The 18,745-nt window shown below is 41.0% G+C and overlaps 1 protein-coding gene across 1 annotated transcript; it reads right to left on the bottom strand.

Annotated features, from left to right (window-relative positions):
* Nucleotides 1–804: 804 nt before the first annotated feature.
* Nucleotides 805–12,676, bottom strand: lclat1 (lysocardiolipin acyltransferase 1). The gene is made up of 6 exons (XM_054613916.1): nt 12,282–12,676; nt 7,401–7,568; nt 6,773–6,971; nt 6,038–6,184; nt 4,424–4,540; nt 805–3,186 (listed from the first exon to the last, which is right to left on the bottom strand). The coding sequence occupies exons 2-6, from the start codon at nt 7,566–7,568 to the stop codon at nt 2,660–2,662; spliced, it is 1,158 nt and encodes a 385-aa protein (XP_054469891.1). The 5' UTR covers nt 12,282–12,676; the 3' UTR covers nt 805–2,659.
* Nucleotides 12,677–18,745: the final 6,069 nt, after the last annotated feature.

Raw genomic sequence — 18,745 nt, 5'->3', positions numbered from 1 at the left:
GAGACCAGGAGCATAATTGCACCCTTAATTGGCCCATGATTCATCATCCTTGGACAGCTATTTTGGTTCCCCCTCTCCTTTTGTCTTTGATTCCATGATATGTCAGCTTCACACCCCCTCTCTATCCCCACAGGAGAGCAGAGATATAGAATATAGAAATAAACTTCCACTGTCAGCTCACACATACACACAAAAGGAGTGACATCATTCTGTCAGCGGGAGAAAATAGCATGCTTTCCATTGACATCACTCTACATCCTGTTGCTAGGAGACAGGGGAGTCAACATTGGTTTCTATGGCGACTGCACTTCACCTTCAAAGCTCCTGACCTTTTTGGTTGTCTACGGCAGACAAGGGTGTGTGTGTGTGTGTGTGTGTGTGTGTGTGCAAACTGTGATCCTAGTGTTGTGTAATATGAGCATTCAAGGTCTTGTTGACTCATTCACTGCAGTGTAGTGATTGTAATAGTACACTCTAGATTAAAGGGCTGCCGAGACAATGCACAAGATGCTCTGCAGCAGCTTAAAGCGTCAGGGTAATGGAAATGTTCTACATGAGTGGAGTGATGAATAAAAGAGAGAGCGCACAGTCACATTTCATGCAATAACCTCAGACAATAACGTCTGCAATGTCTGACATTTTAAACTGATGACACCGTCAATCTGATGACATGAGCTATTACATCATTAATCAAAATATCAGGTGAGTTTACGAGCAGTATTAGTCGCACAATCAGTAGTCAACATTTCCTAGGTTGGCAACAAAACTCGCAAGAACAATGACTGGAAACGTGCATGAGGTGATATAGTATATTTATTTATATATATTTATATTTCCTCCTGTAAGAGACTGACTCTTGTTTACCTGAGGACAGTGACTTTGAAGAGGTCCAGCATCAGAAAGTGATTGTAATATGAGCAACAGAAAACAGCACAGGTTACAGAGTAATAGGTGGAGATTCTGGCTGGTTCAGGGTTGATGAAACAGATATAGAACCATGTTTGGTAAACTACTACATGCTGATTGTGAAAGTAACACAGCTGGATCACAGTGACTGGAAACAGCCTCTTTACACAGGAACTACAGGAGCTCTAGATTCATATGAACAACAACAAACAAAACAAAAGACATCAAAGTCAAATACAATTGTCACAAAAGTGATCACACATCACACAGTGTTACAGAAAGTGCTATGGACTTACTGAAACTCCCAGAGTTACCAGTTTGAAATGGTATAGAGTGGCACGGAGAGTCAGTGGTTAAAGTGTGGTTGAAGCGCCACTGCAATCTTGTTTCGATTTCTGCCCTTTTTTGGCACAATTGTAGCAGCTTTCTCAGCTGTCTTTTGCTAATTGAGTTTAGCAGGCGCATCAATGCCCGTCCCCTAGAGAGGGACACGGGCAGAGGTGGGCATCACAGGGCTTTTTTGGATTAGGTCGAGTTCACGGCCAGTTTTTTCCACTCCAAGTCTGGTCCTCTATGCCACCCTGCACATGGAGGGATAATGTTGTCCCAACAGGACATTCTTCCACCCGAGCACCACCACCCACATCCTGCCTCTAAAAGGCAGCCCTTCATTCCCAGAAAGGGCACAAAGCTCATCTGCTTGTACAGACACGAGATCTCAGTCAGATCTTTGATCTTGATGAGTCGAGTGTTACCTTAGTGTAGCCGATGGTAACCTTGCCAGTGGTGGGTGAGGGTCCTCTTTCCTATCAAGGCAGACTACATTCTGTTTGGTTACTTTGAAAAATCACATCTGCTTTTCTCACCTTTGGCTTTTTTGTGCAAAAGCTACTTGAGCAAACAACAGAATAACATCGTTTATGTTTCAAGACCTTGAACATCATCACAAGTTTTCTATAATGACTAACTGGGAACATCTCATTCCCCATATGTATAAAAGGGTAATTAGACCCAAGAATGGTAAACAATGGTACACATACATACCTGTATATTCCCCTGTAATTCTCTGGGATTTATATCAATCCTTTTTTCTTTTTTTTTTTTCCTTGCTAGAGACTACTAATAGAAACAGATTCATTTAACTAGTCCCATCAGTCTTATGCAGTGCTGATTTGAATATTGGTTAGTGTCAAGTCATCATCATGTACAGGTAGTCTGTACTATGGCTCTGCTCCATCATTTATGACACTGATATTAAACCAAGAGCAACATAGCATACATAAAAAAAACAAGTTTCAAAGACATGGCAACAGTATAACAAACACTAAACAACATTGTCTCATGACGCATGTCCACACGGAGGTTCTAAAACAAACAACTACAATAAAACACCAACAACATATAATAAAAATGCACCGAGAGCAAGCTAAATAACAGAGCTCGTACAAGGAGAGACTTACAAAGGGCGAGTGACACAATATGTGTGATGAATTCCTTGAATCCAACAGAAATAAATGCAAATGACATTCCTCTCTTTCTTCGCAGACAGAGAGGTAAGCTCTCTCCACTTAAGCCATGCACACCGTAAGGAAGTGAACTCATCACCCCCTTTTTCTAAGGCATGGAGCGTTGGGTCCCTCATAAGGAGCCTCTTGCCCTCTGGACGGAAAAGGCCAGGACAACTGAGTCCTCAGTGTCCTTGCTGAGCATAGGTGGAAACATATCATTGTCCAGCCACCCTTGTCTTCCATCCTCACTGCATCTTCCCATCCTGAAACTTATTCTTCTCCCCCACGTCGGCAGCCATGGACTTCCAGTATCGATGGCAGGCCAACTCCAGCAGCTCCAGCCCGCCAATCAGCTTCTGCTGGGCCATAAATACCCCAACCATGACCAGGAAGTAGAGCCTGAAGGGAGCCCACAGCCACAGGCCGGTGAAGCAAAAAGCGATGAAGCTGCTCCAGTACAGCAGCGAGGCGGCTTTGATCAGAGACACTCGCAGCTCCGACTTACATGGTGGCACAAGTGAAACACCGTCCCCGTCGAAGCCCCGGTGCTGGCCCGAGTAGAAGTCCCGCAGTCGGCTTTCCTTCTCAGCCCAGCGCTCTCTGCACCAAGACTCCAGGTCAGAGGAGCAGGTGGGCAGGGAAGCCACCGGGTAGCGGCGGACGTGGAAGTGGATCTCACGAGGGAAATGTCCCAGGATGAGGTGGCGTTCTGTCTGAGGGATGTTCTTGGGGTATGCCACTGTAATATCATGGACGGCATCCAGGTTATCCCCTAGAAAAAGGGACGCAGTTTTTAAATGATCGAATGAGCAACAATTGCTGATATAATTGTCTAATAACCAAAACAAGACTTAACTAGACTGCAAATGTACAACGTAAAAATCTAAGTTTTCAACATTCAAACTCCTGAACAGTCCCAGCTTACTGTAAACTACACTCATTCAGACATGGCACTGTAGAGAAACTTAATATTATCCCTTTTCCCACACTCTCACTGGTTATTGGAACTGTTTTATGCACCCTTGAAAATCCCAGCCCTGAGCTCCATTACGCATGTACCTCTAATTATCCCGGGGCTTAGAGCTTCATCCCCTCTCTGCCTTCAAAACTAGCACGAGCTTTCTAACGTCGTCACTGATCCGCAGTGTGCCCTTACAACACACATATAGAGCTGAATGAAATATCAAGCGGACAGGATGACACCTGCCAGCGCCTGCTCCTGTACTGCTCAGCTCGACCACGGTAAAAAATAGAGCTGTGAGAGGCGCAGTGGGATTGGACAAAGACAACATGCACAGCGTGTCAGTCAGCAGCGCAGAGACGGGGAGAGGAGAATCAGCAAAGTCTGATGACATTGCACGGATTCACGCCACCTGCGCGGAGAGTTAGTGCCATGTTCAGCAGGTGGGGGGGAGGAGACGGCAGGACCAGAGGTGGCATTTAAGAATTCTGGAGGACTGCCAGAGTTAGCTCATAGGGAAACATGAGATTCTCTAGGGTGTTGTAATGGCTGGCAGTAGGATGAATCACAGGACTGAGAGAATAACAAGTGTGATTCTTCCCAAACAAACTGCGTCAGTGGATTAACTTCAATCATCATGATAGCATGTCATTTTCCCTTGGTTTTTGCTGATGAAATGTTTCCATCATGATGACTGTGACGGAATAATGCCAATCAACAAAGGTGCTATTGTTTGACTGCCAACTAACAATGACAATGTGAACTATGAGCGGCTCATTTTCACACAGTATCAGTCAAAAGTTTGGGCACACCTTCTCATTCAATGGTTTTTCTTTCTTTTTTTTTAAATTGTAGATTAATATTGAAGACATCCAAACTATGAAGGAACACATATGGAATTATGTGGTAAACAAACAAATGCTCAACAAACCAGAATATGTTTTATATTTTTAGATTCTTCAAAGTCGTTGAATGAGAAGGTGTGTCCAAACTTTTGACTGGTACTGTGTATTATATAGACATTTCAAGATTTCAGAAATGGCTGAACCTTTTCGTAGTCTGTCCACGATGAAGGTGAATCCAGTGCTGCGGGGATGCAGCACATACTCAAACTTTGGCAGGTTGTTCTGGGCAGCGAACACATCACTCTTTGCTCTTGTATTTGCTGCAAGAGACACATATACACAATAAACATCTGGAAGCTGAAATCACATTATTATTATTATTTGCTTTTAAGGAAAGAGACACTTATTGCACTAATTGTTTACATATTTTAAAGCATAACTGAAAATGGAATGTGATGTGCATTAGACTGATCATGTTATTCTAAGTTCTAATGACAGTAACATTATTACATGCAATATATCTACATCCAATGGAAGGTAATGCAAGGTCATTTTAATGACTCTAACAAGCCAGCAGTATTAGCTGTTTATATGGATTCATCTTGACTTTGACCTTAACAGCTGCATACATACACAGTATGTAATGTATGTAATTGTATATATACAATCTAATTTGTATTGTGAAATGAACCGATCTCTGAATATACATAAACAGTTAAATATGAACTACATATTATATGCATATAAGGTATCATTATAAAAAAAAAAAAAAGTAAAACTTGGCTGACAAGAGATGCAATAGCAAAAAATAACTGAATGCTATCATAAAAATAGCAGTTAAAACAAATAATGATGTTGGTTCCCGGATATGAGCACATTCACAAAATACATCCACCAGTGACAAACGCTTACACATTTGTGAAATACAGGGGGGCTATAAACACAGGAAAGATGATTGTTTATTAACACTCCTCAGGGACTCGTTCCAGGAACATGTAAACTAAATCATGACTCATTAGTCAAATTATGTAACAAGTAGCTCCTTCAGGCCGGCTCATAGGACAAAAGGACTATGGACAGATTTAGACTGATCAGGTCAAAGCTGTGACTTGTCATTCTTATACAATCTCTTATTCAATTCACACGAGCTCTACATGCTTCGAAAAAGGGGGTCATGGAAATGTTTAGAGGGGCTTAAAGGAAGTGCACTCCGAACCTGATCCTGTAGATGGAGGTCTGTACGTATGCCAAGAGTTAAGAACAGGATAACTTCCCCATAGGACGTCATAACACGCTGTATACATCCACTTGTTTGCATCAAATTAAGCCTCGAGGTTTAAGAGGCTTAAATGCAGACGTGTGTGCGCAGGCAGGCAGACACACACACACACACACACACACATTAACAGGCACAAACGCAACACCGAAAGTGAAGTGATCTTTAAAGCCCTAAATCTGCTGGCCAATTATGATGCAACTTCACTGGACCCCCCCTCATGACATCATGAAATGTAAAGGGAAGTTAAGCTTCCCCCAGTAAAGCTACTCGGGACCTTGATTGGCTTAACGGTGATCTGAAAGGGCTTTAGACACTGGTGCTTGCATTGAGAGATCAGAGCATTCTGGCAGAAATGACTGTATGGGGTGTGTGTGTGTGTCGAGGGATTTTGCTATGCCGTATCACTTGTGTCAGTGCAAAGGTGTTAGATAGGCTTAGGGCCAAACGGAGCTCTGTAAACTGGTTGTTGGGTAACCTATTCGGTGAAGAACAACTGAAATGTGGGCAAATTGTCCCGTTGAATAATTTATTTTATTACCGGTGAGGTCTGTGCCCTCCGGGAACAGTAACAGCTGCAGGGGCTCTCTGATGTCGCAGAAGTAGTCCAGCATATTCCCCAAGTGCTTCTTGTCCTCCTCCCAATGACGCTGAATGAAGACGAAGCAGGCCACCTGCATCGCCCAGCCTGGGGGACACATACAGAGTCTTAACATGTAATTGATTGCTTCTCATGTTCAACTGATTGGCTGGAACTTTTTCCAATGCAGGCAGGGCCTATATTTTACCAGGATGATTTCCCCAGCCCATTATTGGTAATACACTGCCTCTGGATATCAGGTTTGTCAAACAAGCGTCTTCTCCCACGAATATTATGCTTATTTTCTTTATTTATTCTGTGTTAAACTACATTTAGCTGAAACTTAAACAGGCTGGCGTTTCCGTTTTCCCTTCAGTCAGCCGTAGCTGAGCTCAGAAAATGATTGAAACTAAAGAAAATAACATTAGTTATGAATGACTAAATTAAACACTATCATTTGAAGAGGGAGTAATCACAACAAATACAAAAAAAAAAATCTTGTATATGTTAGTATCATTGAGGGTAGGCTAGAAAATATATTTGCATTGAACTGTTCCTCTCTTGTATTTAGATTCTCCTCCAATAACTTATTTGCAATGATGTTATTGAAGAAGTGCTTTGTAAAGCTTATGGTCTGCAGAGGTGTGAAGGTCTGTGTGCGTACAAGAAAGGTCAGAGCACCCACTGTATACCCACCAAAGCCAGGAACAGCCTTCAGGGCAGCCTTGAGGCAGATCTTCTCCAGACGGAGGTAGCTGTACCTGAGCAGACAACACCAAAGAAACATCCAGTCGAGTCTGGTGCGGTGGTTCATGATGATCACACTTCGCTCAGCAGGAATGAAGCCATCACCCGTTATCACCACTTTCACCCCAAATACCAGCTCCAGCAACGACTACAGAGGGGAGAGACGCCAGGATGGAGGGAGGATGGAGAAGAAGTACAAGAGAGGGAAGAATGGAAAGGGCAGGGAGAGGGAGCAAAATGGAGAGGTAGATGATCAAGGGGAGACAAGAATAGTCAATGAAAAAGGATGAAGAGGGAGAGAGGAGGGACTGGGAAGAGTAAAGGTGGTAAGATTTAAGAGAGAAGAAAGTGAGAAGAAAATAAATAAATAATGCCGTCACTAAAAACAAGTTTTGCTAAATTGTTCTAAAAGGGCAATCTAAATAAATGAAGTGTGAAAATGAAATCTGATTACAAAGGGCGTCAAAAATGCCACTGAGATGAAACAGACTACCATGACCGTGTCAAACACAAGTACCTTAGGACCATCTGGCACACAAATTAGTGGGCTAAGTAAAGAATAAGCTGGTCTACACACCACAGGCAGGGTGAGCCAGGTGGCGACGATGCGATCCGTGATCCAGCGGTACCAAGCAGGAGACAGCAGCATGAGAGGCAGAAATGGACCCAGCATGAAGACGCTTCCAAAGAAACTACCCAAAAACAGGGTCACCACAAAGTACAGGCCTCGCACCGACACCGCCATCTGTGGAGAGACGAAGGAGACGAGATTGATATTAAACCACGATCAGTCAAAAGTTTGAGCTGTCGTTGCTGTATTAAGAAAAAAATAAAGAGATGGTATTCATGGGATTCATTCCTGACTTGGATTTCCACTATGGAAAGTAGCTGAAGGGGAGCAGCTCTGTAACATGAAAACAAATGAGATTATGGACAGTCTCATCAATAGCAAGAACGGCTGTTCTGTTGCTCTTCTGGCATAATTTCACCCAAACAGTGGAACATCCAGTGCAGACATACCTAGTGTGGAATGTAAATAGGGGAACCTTTCCGACTGTAGGTGACAAATCGTGGGTGCATGGTCACTAAATCAAGTGTGGCTGTGGCTTCCAAACTATTCAGTCTGTTCAGAGGCATTTAGACTATGAGGAACATTTTCTAATGTTCTAAAAAATTAAAAATCCCAGCTATATCCAGTAAAGATGTATAATCTTGTCAATTACTTTTAGGTGCAACTGGAAATTTTACCAATGACTGGGTTTCCATTTTCACAATGAAACTACTATAAACATGGAGCTTTGTGTAGGTGATATGACAAAACCAATGGTATACCAAAAGACAATATAGGCTAAATGTGATCAGAGATTTTGCCATGCTATTGTATTGCGCAGATTTCCCATAAAATCTATATCACAATATATATAGATAAGGGAATATAAAATGACATATACTGGGACAGAGGTTTAATTCAAATAAATGAAATGCACCCGACAGTTATCTCTGAGCGCCATCCATCCTGATATTAGGAGTGGAATTAATAAATAAATAAAATGACACACTAATAGAGGTACGATTTAAATAATAAGCTTAAACTTTACTGTGCTTTGATTTCATCCTTGGTTTGCTAATTATCCTTATGATTCATCAGAAGCCCATACATTAAATTGCTATTCACACAGGTGTACGCAATACTAGGCAATTCTAAGAAAACAGCATATGTGGCAACTGTTCTGTTCTCAACGGAAGCTGCAACATGGCAGAAACACCGCATGCATGGTCATAAGATCCCTGATTGAAGTGAACTGAGCCTGTAATGAGCCTTCTGAAATTCAAAACCAAGCATCAGGACCTTCAGTTGTCCATGACATATCAGAGAGGTTTAAAGGGGCTCATCTGGACATGCCAGTGGGAATCCCTTGTCATTTCAATGACATCAGTGGTGACCACTTTATGTAAAACTTGTGGAACATGCCCCTAGGTATGGTAGATACACACAGGTGTTTTCACTTAATTGGCCTAATTAGACCTCTAAAGGACTGTGTGCTTGGCTGGAGTTTCCCTCTCTCACTCCTGCTCATTTTGTTGAACCTGTTTAGTTGTACCTGAGTATCGATGGACTTTGGTGAGCCTATGAAATTCGTAGTGTGGCCCCACTAAACCAGAGAAGACCAAGTTACCAGAGGAATTTAAAACACCTTTGTTGGTGCGCATGACCTTAAAAAACAAATAGTCACTACCTAAAGTCGATTTAAGTACCAAAAAATACTATTTCCATGCAGTCAAACCAAAATATTAATGTGGGCTTGTGGATGAATCGCTGTCTCAGGATCCAAGTCAAATTGCCCTCAAGCAAGTCAATTGAATGTCAAATGTATTGATGTGCTGCACTTACTACATGCTGAGACACCTGTGATGAAGGGCTGAGTAAATAAAGAGTAAAAATGTCTACTCATGTATCTGCATCGAGTTTGTGTGATTAAATAAGAAGCAGAATATTGCTGACAATGGCATGCATGTTCAGAAAATAACGCAACCTGAACATACAATGAGATTAACTCAAATTAATCCAAGCACTAAAGCAAGAAAATTAGAACGTCCTCGGAGATAAAAAAGGTTAAAAGTGGAAAAACAGTGAGTCTTAATTTGATTAGGCCCTGGCCTTGCTGACGCAGAGCGTCTGAGCCGGTGCTACAGGGAGCCATTTCATCCAGCAGGTGTTTTCTTCCCTTAAATGAACTGCGGTTCACACTTTCCACCTCAATTACTGTTATGAAGCCTTTAGTTTGAACCACCTGCCCCCAACACTCCCATCATCTTCAGGCCTCGTTCACACCCTCTGCAGCAACATGACGCAGCAAGTCTCACAACGCAAATCAAAGTGGCTGAAGGTGCATTTAAAAAGATGCAAGTGTGTTTGCGTGCATGATTATGCTGGCAATAAGGGTTTATGGGTAACTGGTTTTAACAACGGAAAATGTGAGGCGCGAGTGAGGTGAGAAAACAGGCTTGCTCAGCACAATTAGGCTCTGTCCCCACACACACACAAGAGGCACACCCTTGGGTGGCTCCTGGAACAAGCAGACAAGCCTATTCATATACAGCAGAAAGGCACAACACACCTGCAGCCAGCAATGTGAGAAGTGAATGGAACGATGTACATTTAAGTTTTAAAATCAACATGTTTTTCTTCCACTTGGCGTGGACAAATGGGACATCACACTATTCATCTAAGGCCTCCACGGAATCACTTTTGTTTCCATGCTCCAAACAAGTACCCCTTTTATTTAGTCCCATCCGTTTGGGCTGGTTTAACATTGATTTAAACAAGATAGTGATGATCCTGAAAGCACTTCCCCAAACACACCACCACACGCAATGCAAAGCATACTCCTCATAGTCAAAGTCTGAATTCTCTGGCAATCATTTTGCATTCCTTACTTTAAGCCAAGACCAGACAGCCCAACAGAGTGGAGAGATCGAGCATGTCTGGGCTAAACAGTGAGCTTAAGTGGTGTGTGTGTGTGTGTGTGTGTGTGTGTGTGTGTGTGTGTGTGTGTGTGTGTGTGTGTGTGTGTGTGTGTGTGTGTTAACCGAGAGACATAGAGCATAAGAGAGGGAGAGTTAGAATTAAAAAGATAATGCTGCAAAATGAATTGCAAATACAAAGTGCAGGTCTACTGTACAACTAAGAAGGCACTTGCGAGAAATGAAAACTCCTCTAGAACTGGACAACTCTCCAACTTGCTGTGAAGTACCTAAGTGTATATAATATAAATAAAAGTGTCTCAATATTTATCAACTTTCCAAAAATCCTTCCATAACTTTTTGATATCATTTTGACAAGCCGACAGCCTAAATGGCAAAACAAAAAATAAAGACAACAACTGGGCAATATCTAACATGGCTTAACAACCAAACTCAATATGCAGCCATGAAGAACCTGGCTCTTTCACTGTATCGGTTGACATTTTAACAGTATTGAGAGGAGGAATGAAACACAAAACTAGTGGGCACATAATTTCTCAGCTGGACAACTGGAGGTCAAAGTCAGCTGGAAACTCTTAACCTCTGTGGGTAGCTGGATAAAATACAGAGGACCTAACAGGGTGAGTTTATGATTTAGTCATCAAATGGACAATCTGGTTTACTGGAGTAACTTTCTTAATGGAAACTGTCCTCGAGTGTCCAAACACTTTTGAGCAGCCCTCACAGGCAGGTTATGGGAATGATTTGTGTTGTCTATGCACACAGGTTGTGCAACAAATGTAATATACCCTCTGCCACCAACAACCATGACAATAAACTCATTGTGAACAGGACATTTTGAGATTAAATCAGGAAGACATTTTAAGACTCATTTTTGACGGCCTCTGAGTTTAAGTGTCTGAACTTGTTCGGTGTGTCTGCGTCCTGGTCCTTCCCAATCTATCACATTGATTAATTCAATTACAATGGGTATTTTCTTATATTAAATCATGGAAACATGGACTAAACCTCCCCTCAGTGCAAGCAATTGAATAAAGACCAGTACATTGCTACTTATCTAACATGCACATATTTTCCATAATCTCAAGGTGGGGCAAAGATAGGGCAACGACTTAAACTAATAAGACGGCAGGGTTGAACGTTAGGATAAGTGGTTAAATGAAAACCCTGAGCCTTCCACTTAGCACTTACTGTATTCGTTTGTTGTAATTATTGTATTCATATTAGTTTGTTGAACTTATTGTATTCGTATTAGTCTGTTGCACTTACTGTATTCGTATTAGTTTGTTTCTGTACTTTTGCTCTGGTTTATGCTTTAAGATGCTTGTTTAAGAAAGGAGATGCACTGATGACTTCTGGTGACTAGTAGTTCTCTTGAATACCTATGTTGAACACACTTCTTGTCTCTCTTTGGATAAAAGCGTCTGCTACATGACTGTAATGTAAATGTAATGTAATGTAAATGTAATGTAATGTAATATAATGTAATGTAATGTAATGTAATGTAATGTAATGTAATGTAATGTAAATTGCACAAACAGACCCAAACCTAGATCCATGTTGTGTCTGTGAATAATAATAATTAACATGTCACCTCGTGAATAATTACTTACATGCAAATAAGTGACAGCTCTATAACTGAGACAAGCCATGGTGAGCTGTGACGTCACACAACAGGTCAGCTGACCTGATGTGTGACGACACAGCTGTGACAGGTTGTGCAACACTGTGACGTCACATGATCAGCGAAACCATACGTTTAACATTAAAACATTAACATTAACTGCATGTGTAACACTCATACACTGTGCTGTCCATGACTAACCCTGAGCCTGAGATAAGAACAACACAGCATGGATGCTAACGTGAAGCTAGCTCCTGTTAGCCGACGCTAACCCGCCGTTTTAACAGGGCTGGCTAACTAACTACTGTATAATATACATCACGTACCGCCGGGTGACAGGATACCCACCTTCTTTGTTTTCCTCCAGAATCAAAGTAAAGTTCAGTGAGGTGAGCTAGCTATGTTAGCTCCAATAAGTCCAAGCACCTGGTTGCGACATAGCAGCTTAGCGAGCCAGCTAGCAGCGTGCTAACGGTAGCTAGCAGCGTGCTAACGGTAGCTAGCAGCGTGCTAACGGTAGCTAGCTAATATAAGCGGTGCTAGCTGGTCCTGGTCGATGACGTCTGTTCAGATTGTTCTCCAACGAAACAGCTTCACACGAGATAACAGCGAAGGGAAACCTCGCTTTCTGTACTGTTCTTCACTTGCTATGACTGCAGCTAAAGTGTAGCCGCCGTACCGTGTTTGCTAACACGACCTTTCAACTTGTGACCTTTCACCTGTCCTTACACCCACACGTCGACAGGGGGCGCTGTTTGTGCAGAGCCACAGTAGAGGAGGAGGTGATGGAGTACACACAGCATGTGAGCACAGTTGGGATAATGGTATTTGTTATATTTTATATTATTATATATATATTTATATTTTAAGCAGCAGTTTAAACCACCTGCACACAAGGTCTTTGTAGGAGGTGCAAATAAAGAAATGGAGACAAGGAGGGAAAAGACTCCATGTTTAAAAATGTACCATTTTAATACCACAATGTTAAAACACTCCAGCATGAGTAAGAATGATGCACTTTAATTAACCAAAGTTGAAGGGGTTATCAGCAAAATTTGCATAAAGTGCTCATTATGGAGAGTTGTATTATTATCACAACAGAGAAGCTTTTTTATAATGTTTGCATAGTTGAATCTGTAATGTTGCATCGTATTTTAAAAACTAAGCATAATCTTTAAAGTAACATTTAATTATAGCTGTCAAATAATTGTAGTAAAAACGACAACATTTCTCCTCAAAATATAGTAGAGTAGAAGAATAATGTAGCACAGAATGACAAGACTGAAAATTGTACCTTGACATAAAGAATAAATTGGAAATCCCCCAAAAGGTTCTTGATACAGTTAATCTATCACACCATCTTCATTTGAATTAGCATTTACATTTATAATCAGGTGAGCATTAAGAAAAAAGATTTATCAACTTGACTCAAAATATCCTCTTTTAATTATAAAACAACTTGTTCTATTAATACAGCTTAACAATGAACGTGAAAAGTCTACAACACACTGAAAAGTTAATCTTTCATGCCCTTTGGTCGGAGAAATGAGTGGTAAATACCCAGAAGCCTTCACATTGTTTCAACAGACTCTACCTGATACCCTACTTCATTTCTGGAAACGTAACCTTTGTATAGACATACGTCTCTTTAAATCACGTTTCTCTGAAATGAATGGCCACTAGAAAGGTATGACCATTTCTTGTTTTGTTCTCACTAATCCTCTTCTCAGAGCTCCAGAGGTTTTGCACATGTTGCAGCGTTCTTCCTCAAGATCCCATGTTAATAATATGTCAGATCTCATTCAAATCTCAAGCATGGTATTGATGATATACTACCCGACTGAGTCTCCCAACATAGCCTTTTAAAGTATTATAAATCCTAGCATGTGTCATTTGTTTCTTTTACCCACAGTTATGAGGTGTTCTACTGTTACAAATTACCTCAGCAGTCAGTGATGTGTGTGTGCGTAGATTGGTCAATGTGTCTGAGCGTATCCGAGCATGTGTGTGTGTGTGTGTGTGTGTGTGTGTGTGTGTGTGTGTGTGTGTGTTTGTGTGTGTGTGAGGTTGAGTCAGACTGACAGACAAGGTAAAAGAGAGAGTACACTTAGTCAAACTCAAGTCTTTTCCATGACCTGCTCCCTATGGCATGCACTCTATCTGAGAGACTGAGTGAACTGTATAGCTTTGTCAGTATAAACTTCTCGAGGGTCAACGCATCACTTCAGAGGGGAACGGAAAAACTTTGCTTTGAAACAAGCTCTCATTTTTTCAGTTTAGTGCCAACTCACCTTCAAAAGAGAAGCACGTCCGCATGATTAATGACGCTTGTCCGAGATAATTTAGTAAAAGCAATTTGATCAGTTACTCCTAATCATATTCCCTTTGAGAATTGCAAATATCTAAACCCCTCTGGTAAGAATCACGGTTGTTTTAATCCATGAAAAACATAAAACATGTACACTTAAGCTATGTTTGCTGATAAAAGCGACATGGGAGGTAAGACATGCAACAGATGAATGTAGAGGCCAGAAACATTAATTCATTTTAGACGTGCCATTCCACTTACATAAGTTCATGTGGGAGAAACAGAGTGACTTGTTTCAGGCATTGTACACTATGTTTTGTTTTGCTTTTAATGGAGTCTATTGATAGCACTTTAACAAGGCTTTATTGGGGAAAAAACTCCTCTAGTTTGTTTTTTTTAAACATTCTTGCCTTTAGTGACCTCTTGTGCTTTTGTGGTTAGTTCAAAGAGAGGACATGGATGATTTAACTTGAGTCTTCTTCTCTTTCACATCACTTAGTCTTCACATTTACAACATGTCTCGGCCTTACACCTGTAACAGCAGCGTAGTTCCAGTTTCGCATCTTCATCTCTGTGTGTTATCTCTGTCTATGTCTTGGTCCTAATTCTTCTTTCTTTCCCCCAATTTTCCATCGTGGTCTCCAGGCAATACGGATTAGAGTGGCTGGGTCATAGGCTGTCTATTATATCAACAACAGCCTATGGAAGAGCAGCAGCCTGTGGCTTAGCATGTGAGCACACCACTACAGTATAGTGCGGACGGCAGCAGACTTGTGTTGATCAAACTTTTAAAATCTTGACGATGAGATGGCGGTGCACCTTGCGTCACCCTGTTAAATAGAGAACAAGGCCCTGGGTGCTCAGACTTGTCTGTCCAAATATGTGCTGTGGTTGTGAGTTCAGAAGTTGCGTTACGTCTTCAAAGGCTGGTTTGCTGACGTGCAGCAGTTTGTAAGAGTATTGAGAATGCTTGACTCTGATTAATCTCGATGTTGTCCGGGCTTTGTTTTAAATAGCAATCACTACTTTGTGGTCTGCTGTTCTCAGTTAGTGTATGACAATGCCAGTGTTAAGAAGAAGATTGCTAGTTACCCTTTTAAGATTGAAGTTAAGTAACTATTTTAATTACTTTGGGAAAAGCAATTAACTTATTACATTTGATTACTTTTATAATACATGTTTTAAACTGGGCAATACAGCTAAAACAGTCCCAAAAACATACACTTTAACCAGGTAGTGTAAACCTCACAACAGTACTCAGCACCGATTATTGTCAAACTCTTATTGAAAGTTCTTCATTATAATTTCAATTAAGATTGAACATTATGTTCCACATAAAAGCTTTTTACCAAAAATAATATATACGGATGTAGCACCTTTTTAACCACCAACATTTTGTTTAGTAATTGTAATTAAATAACATACTGTTTTTCAGTATCTGTAACTAATTACAATTTTTTCTTTTGTAATTTATTTATTTATTTCCATGTCAGTAGTTTCTCCTCAACACTGCTTATAGCACCGTTGAGTTTCCAAATGTCAATGATAAATTCAGGAAAAGGACATATTACAACAAACTGACTTCTAGAAGTTTAATGCATTTCTCTTTTTCCATTTCATTCTATCCATGCGGTATGTAGTGTCATTTGGAAAGTACATTTGCTAAATTGTATGAGGGTATGGTAACACTAAGCAAGTTCCCAAGTGTCATTTTTCCAATGGTTGCATTTTGCCTTATCTCATCAAGTCTTATCTACGTTGGCCACCAAGTGAGACAAGGGGTCTCTAACCTGTCGTTAATCCATGTCATGGTGCAGTACTTTTACCTCCTCAACATCCTTCATTTTCCTTCCCTGACCCCGTCACCTTTTATCCTCCCTCCTTGTAGTGTGCCTCTCAGCGTATCTTATTCTAGCTCTTCCCTTGTTGACGGTGCCAGATATGTGTCTACGCTTGGTGGGCCGTTTCCAGACAGGTTATAAATAACCAGCAGAGTTTTTGCTTCATGTCCTGAGAGCTCTACTTTCTTCTCACACTTGAGGAACCATGGGAAAAGAATCTTTCCCTTACGCACATGGCACTCATCATAATAACAGACACGGTTATACATAAAACCTCCGCGCACATGTGCCCCCTTGCAAGCTTTGCACAAACACATAGACACAGTAATGCATGCACATAAACCTTGGTGGGCTTATACAAAAAGGTTTCAGCACTGAAATAGCAAGGTTATAAGAACAGGGGCACTGTTCATAATGAAATGGTAACTTACATAACCTGCACTGTGGGAATGCAGAGTACATTTCTACTGTCATGTAAGTATGGGAAACTTGCTGAAACAACAGAATGGGCTAAAAGTCTGGGAGAGCAAAAAATAGAAAGAACAAGAAAACGAAAACAACGACATCGGAGGAAAAAAAAGTGAAGAGAGGGAGTGGAAAAAGAGTTCGCTGGATAAGCATTATTTTTCTCCTCATGACATACCAGATTGTAGAGGGAGGGGGTTATGTTATGGGTACATGGTGTGAGTTTATGTGCAGAGGGGTGACTGTGAAACAGTGTTAATGCGGACTATAGTTGGGAGTCAGGGAGAATTCAGGGGTTGGCAGGTCAGACTCTGCTGACACACTGGGATCAGCGATGGGATTGTTTCCATTGGAAAGAATTCCAAGAATGAGCTAGAAGAGCTATCAGTGACTTCACTCAGAGGGCTCTGACAACAGTTTTAATACATAGCTAGGCACACACGCTCTCACACACACTTTTTAAAGATACTGTGTCTCACGCCGACAGTGGTGTGCGAGACACACTCCATTCCCCCATGTCACTGAGTACTCAGTGACTCTCACTCATCTCACCGTAAATGCTGTCACCTCTGACCACCAGCCGAGTGTTTGGGAGAAAAAAATAAATACTTTCACACAAGAGATAAAATGATTAAAATCTGCACTCAGAAAAATCACTAAAACATGAGTGCATGTTCACAAGGGCAAAATAAGATTAAACCCCTGAAAAGTTGAATTTAAATCAATAATACATTTTCTCTTTTTATAACATTAAATAGCCATGACTAAAGAAGCAATACAATGTCAAGTTAGTGGGAAAAACATACTTAAGAGTTATTTATTAAAAGTGTAACGAAATAGTTGGATATTTTGGGAAATATCCTCATTGGGTTTATTGCAGAGTTAGATATAAGATAGATTCCACACTAAATATGAAATACAGTAAATATGAAACTGAAGCCAGTAGCCGGGTAGCTTGGCAGTTTTTAATAGTGCCAACATACACGCCAACTGTCATTATGATTATGACTAAATGGTGTTTGGTGCATGAAAGTATGTCACATTAGCTTTATCCAAACTTCGAACCAGTGTGAAAGTACAGAAAATAAGAAAAGACTGCAGAAAATGTTGATTTGATGACCCAAACATTCATTAGAAGCTGATTGAGAAAATAGGTCTCCAGGGCCTTTAAAGTGAGATCTTTCTGGGTGTTGCAATGACGGCAATACATATTTTTAGGGTTTCAATCAGGTTTGAAGGGGAAAATCTAATTTCAATTACCGGTTGCATTAAAGGAGTCTTTAATTGCCAAGGGTCCCTTCTGAGTTAATCAGTTGAGAAGATAAGGGATGCTCAAATGTCAAAATGCTATGGAAAGCTGCTTCAGGGCTTTCATTTCATATCTCTTTAATCCCAGAAACACTGGACCCCTTTTATTCAAACTGAAGTATTGTTATAGTGCTTTCTCACTATTCCCCCCAGTAATCTTTAAAAAGAAAAGTTCGCAAAGTTCAGAGGTGTCTTAATGACGTCACATGGTTGCGTAGCTGGATGCGGGTTCAGATAATCCGTCAAAGGACTGCGGTTGTCCTTTTTTAACTTCTTATAATTTTTTCTTTCCCGTGATCTCATGACATTTTCCACTGAGATTAAGGAGCAGTTTTTAAGAGAGGGACAAAGGACATTCCTTTTCTAACCTTTTCAGAGGGCTCTTACTCGCTCTCTTGGCCCAACACACACTCTGCTGCTGACCACCATTATCAGCTGGGGGCTATTAATAACTCTTTATGTTCCATTTTTTTCCAGGAAGAAGGAAGTAGGATAGAATGTCAGTTCATTGTTCCCCTTCCAGGAAGTGACCAGAAGGCCCTGAGAGTACCACCATGCAAAATCTGTCAGGATCTTGGCCCTCCAAAGGCCCTACAACTCTGATGGACTGTTCCCGGTACTTGGCAATCAAACTTGACCTATCGGGTCATTAATACAGCACACAGCAGAAAATCACCTGAGAAGTTTCCATTGTAACAATGATCAGAAAGCTTTGTTTATTCCTGTAAATGCCCCAGTTCCCCTTTAGAGCTTTTCCACTCAACCACATTTTATTAGTCTTGGATCATTGTGGTGAGTGTTTACGGGTAGAATGTGAGGAGTTGCTTCCAAAGACTTTTATACCCTGTACTATCCACAGTATTTCTCACTTTGAAAAAAGCTCCCAAAGA

The sequence above is a fragment of the Anoplopoma fimbria genome, chromosome 15, assembly GCF_027596085.1.
Source record: "Anoplopoma fimbria isolate UVic2021 breed Golden Eagle Sablefish chromosome 15, Afim_UVic_2022, whole genome shotgun sequence".
NCBI classification, from domain to species: domain Eukaryota; kingdom Metazoa; phylum Chordata; class Actinopteri; order Perciformes; family Anoplopomatidae; genus Anoplopoma; species Anoplopoma fimbria.
Note: the sequence above shows the minus strand (reverse complement) of the source record. Positions and strands in the feature narration are given on the sequence as shown.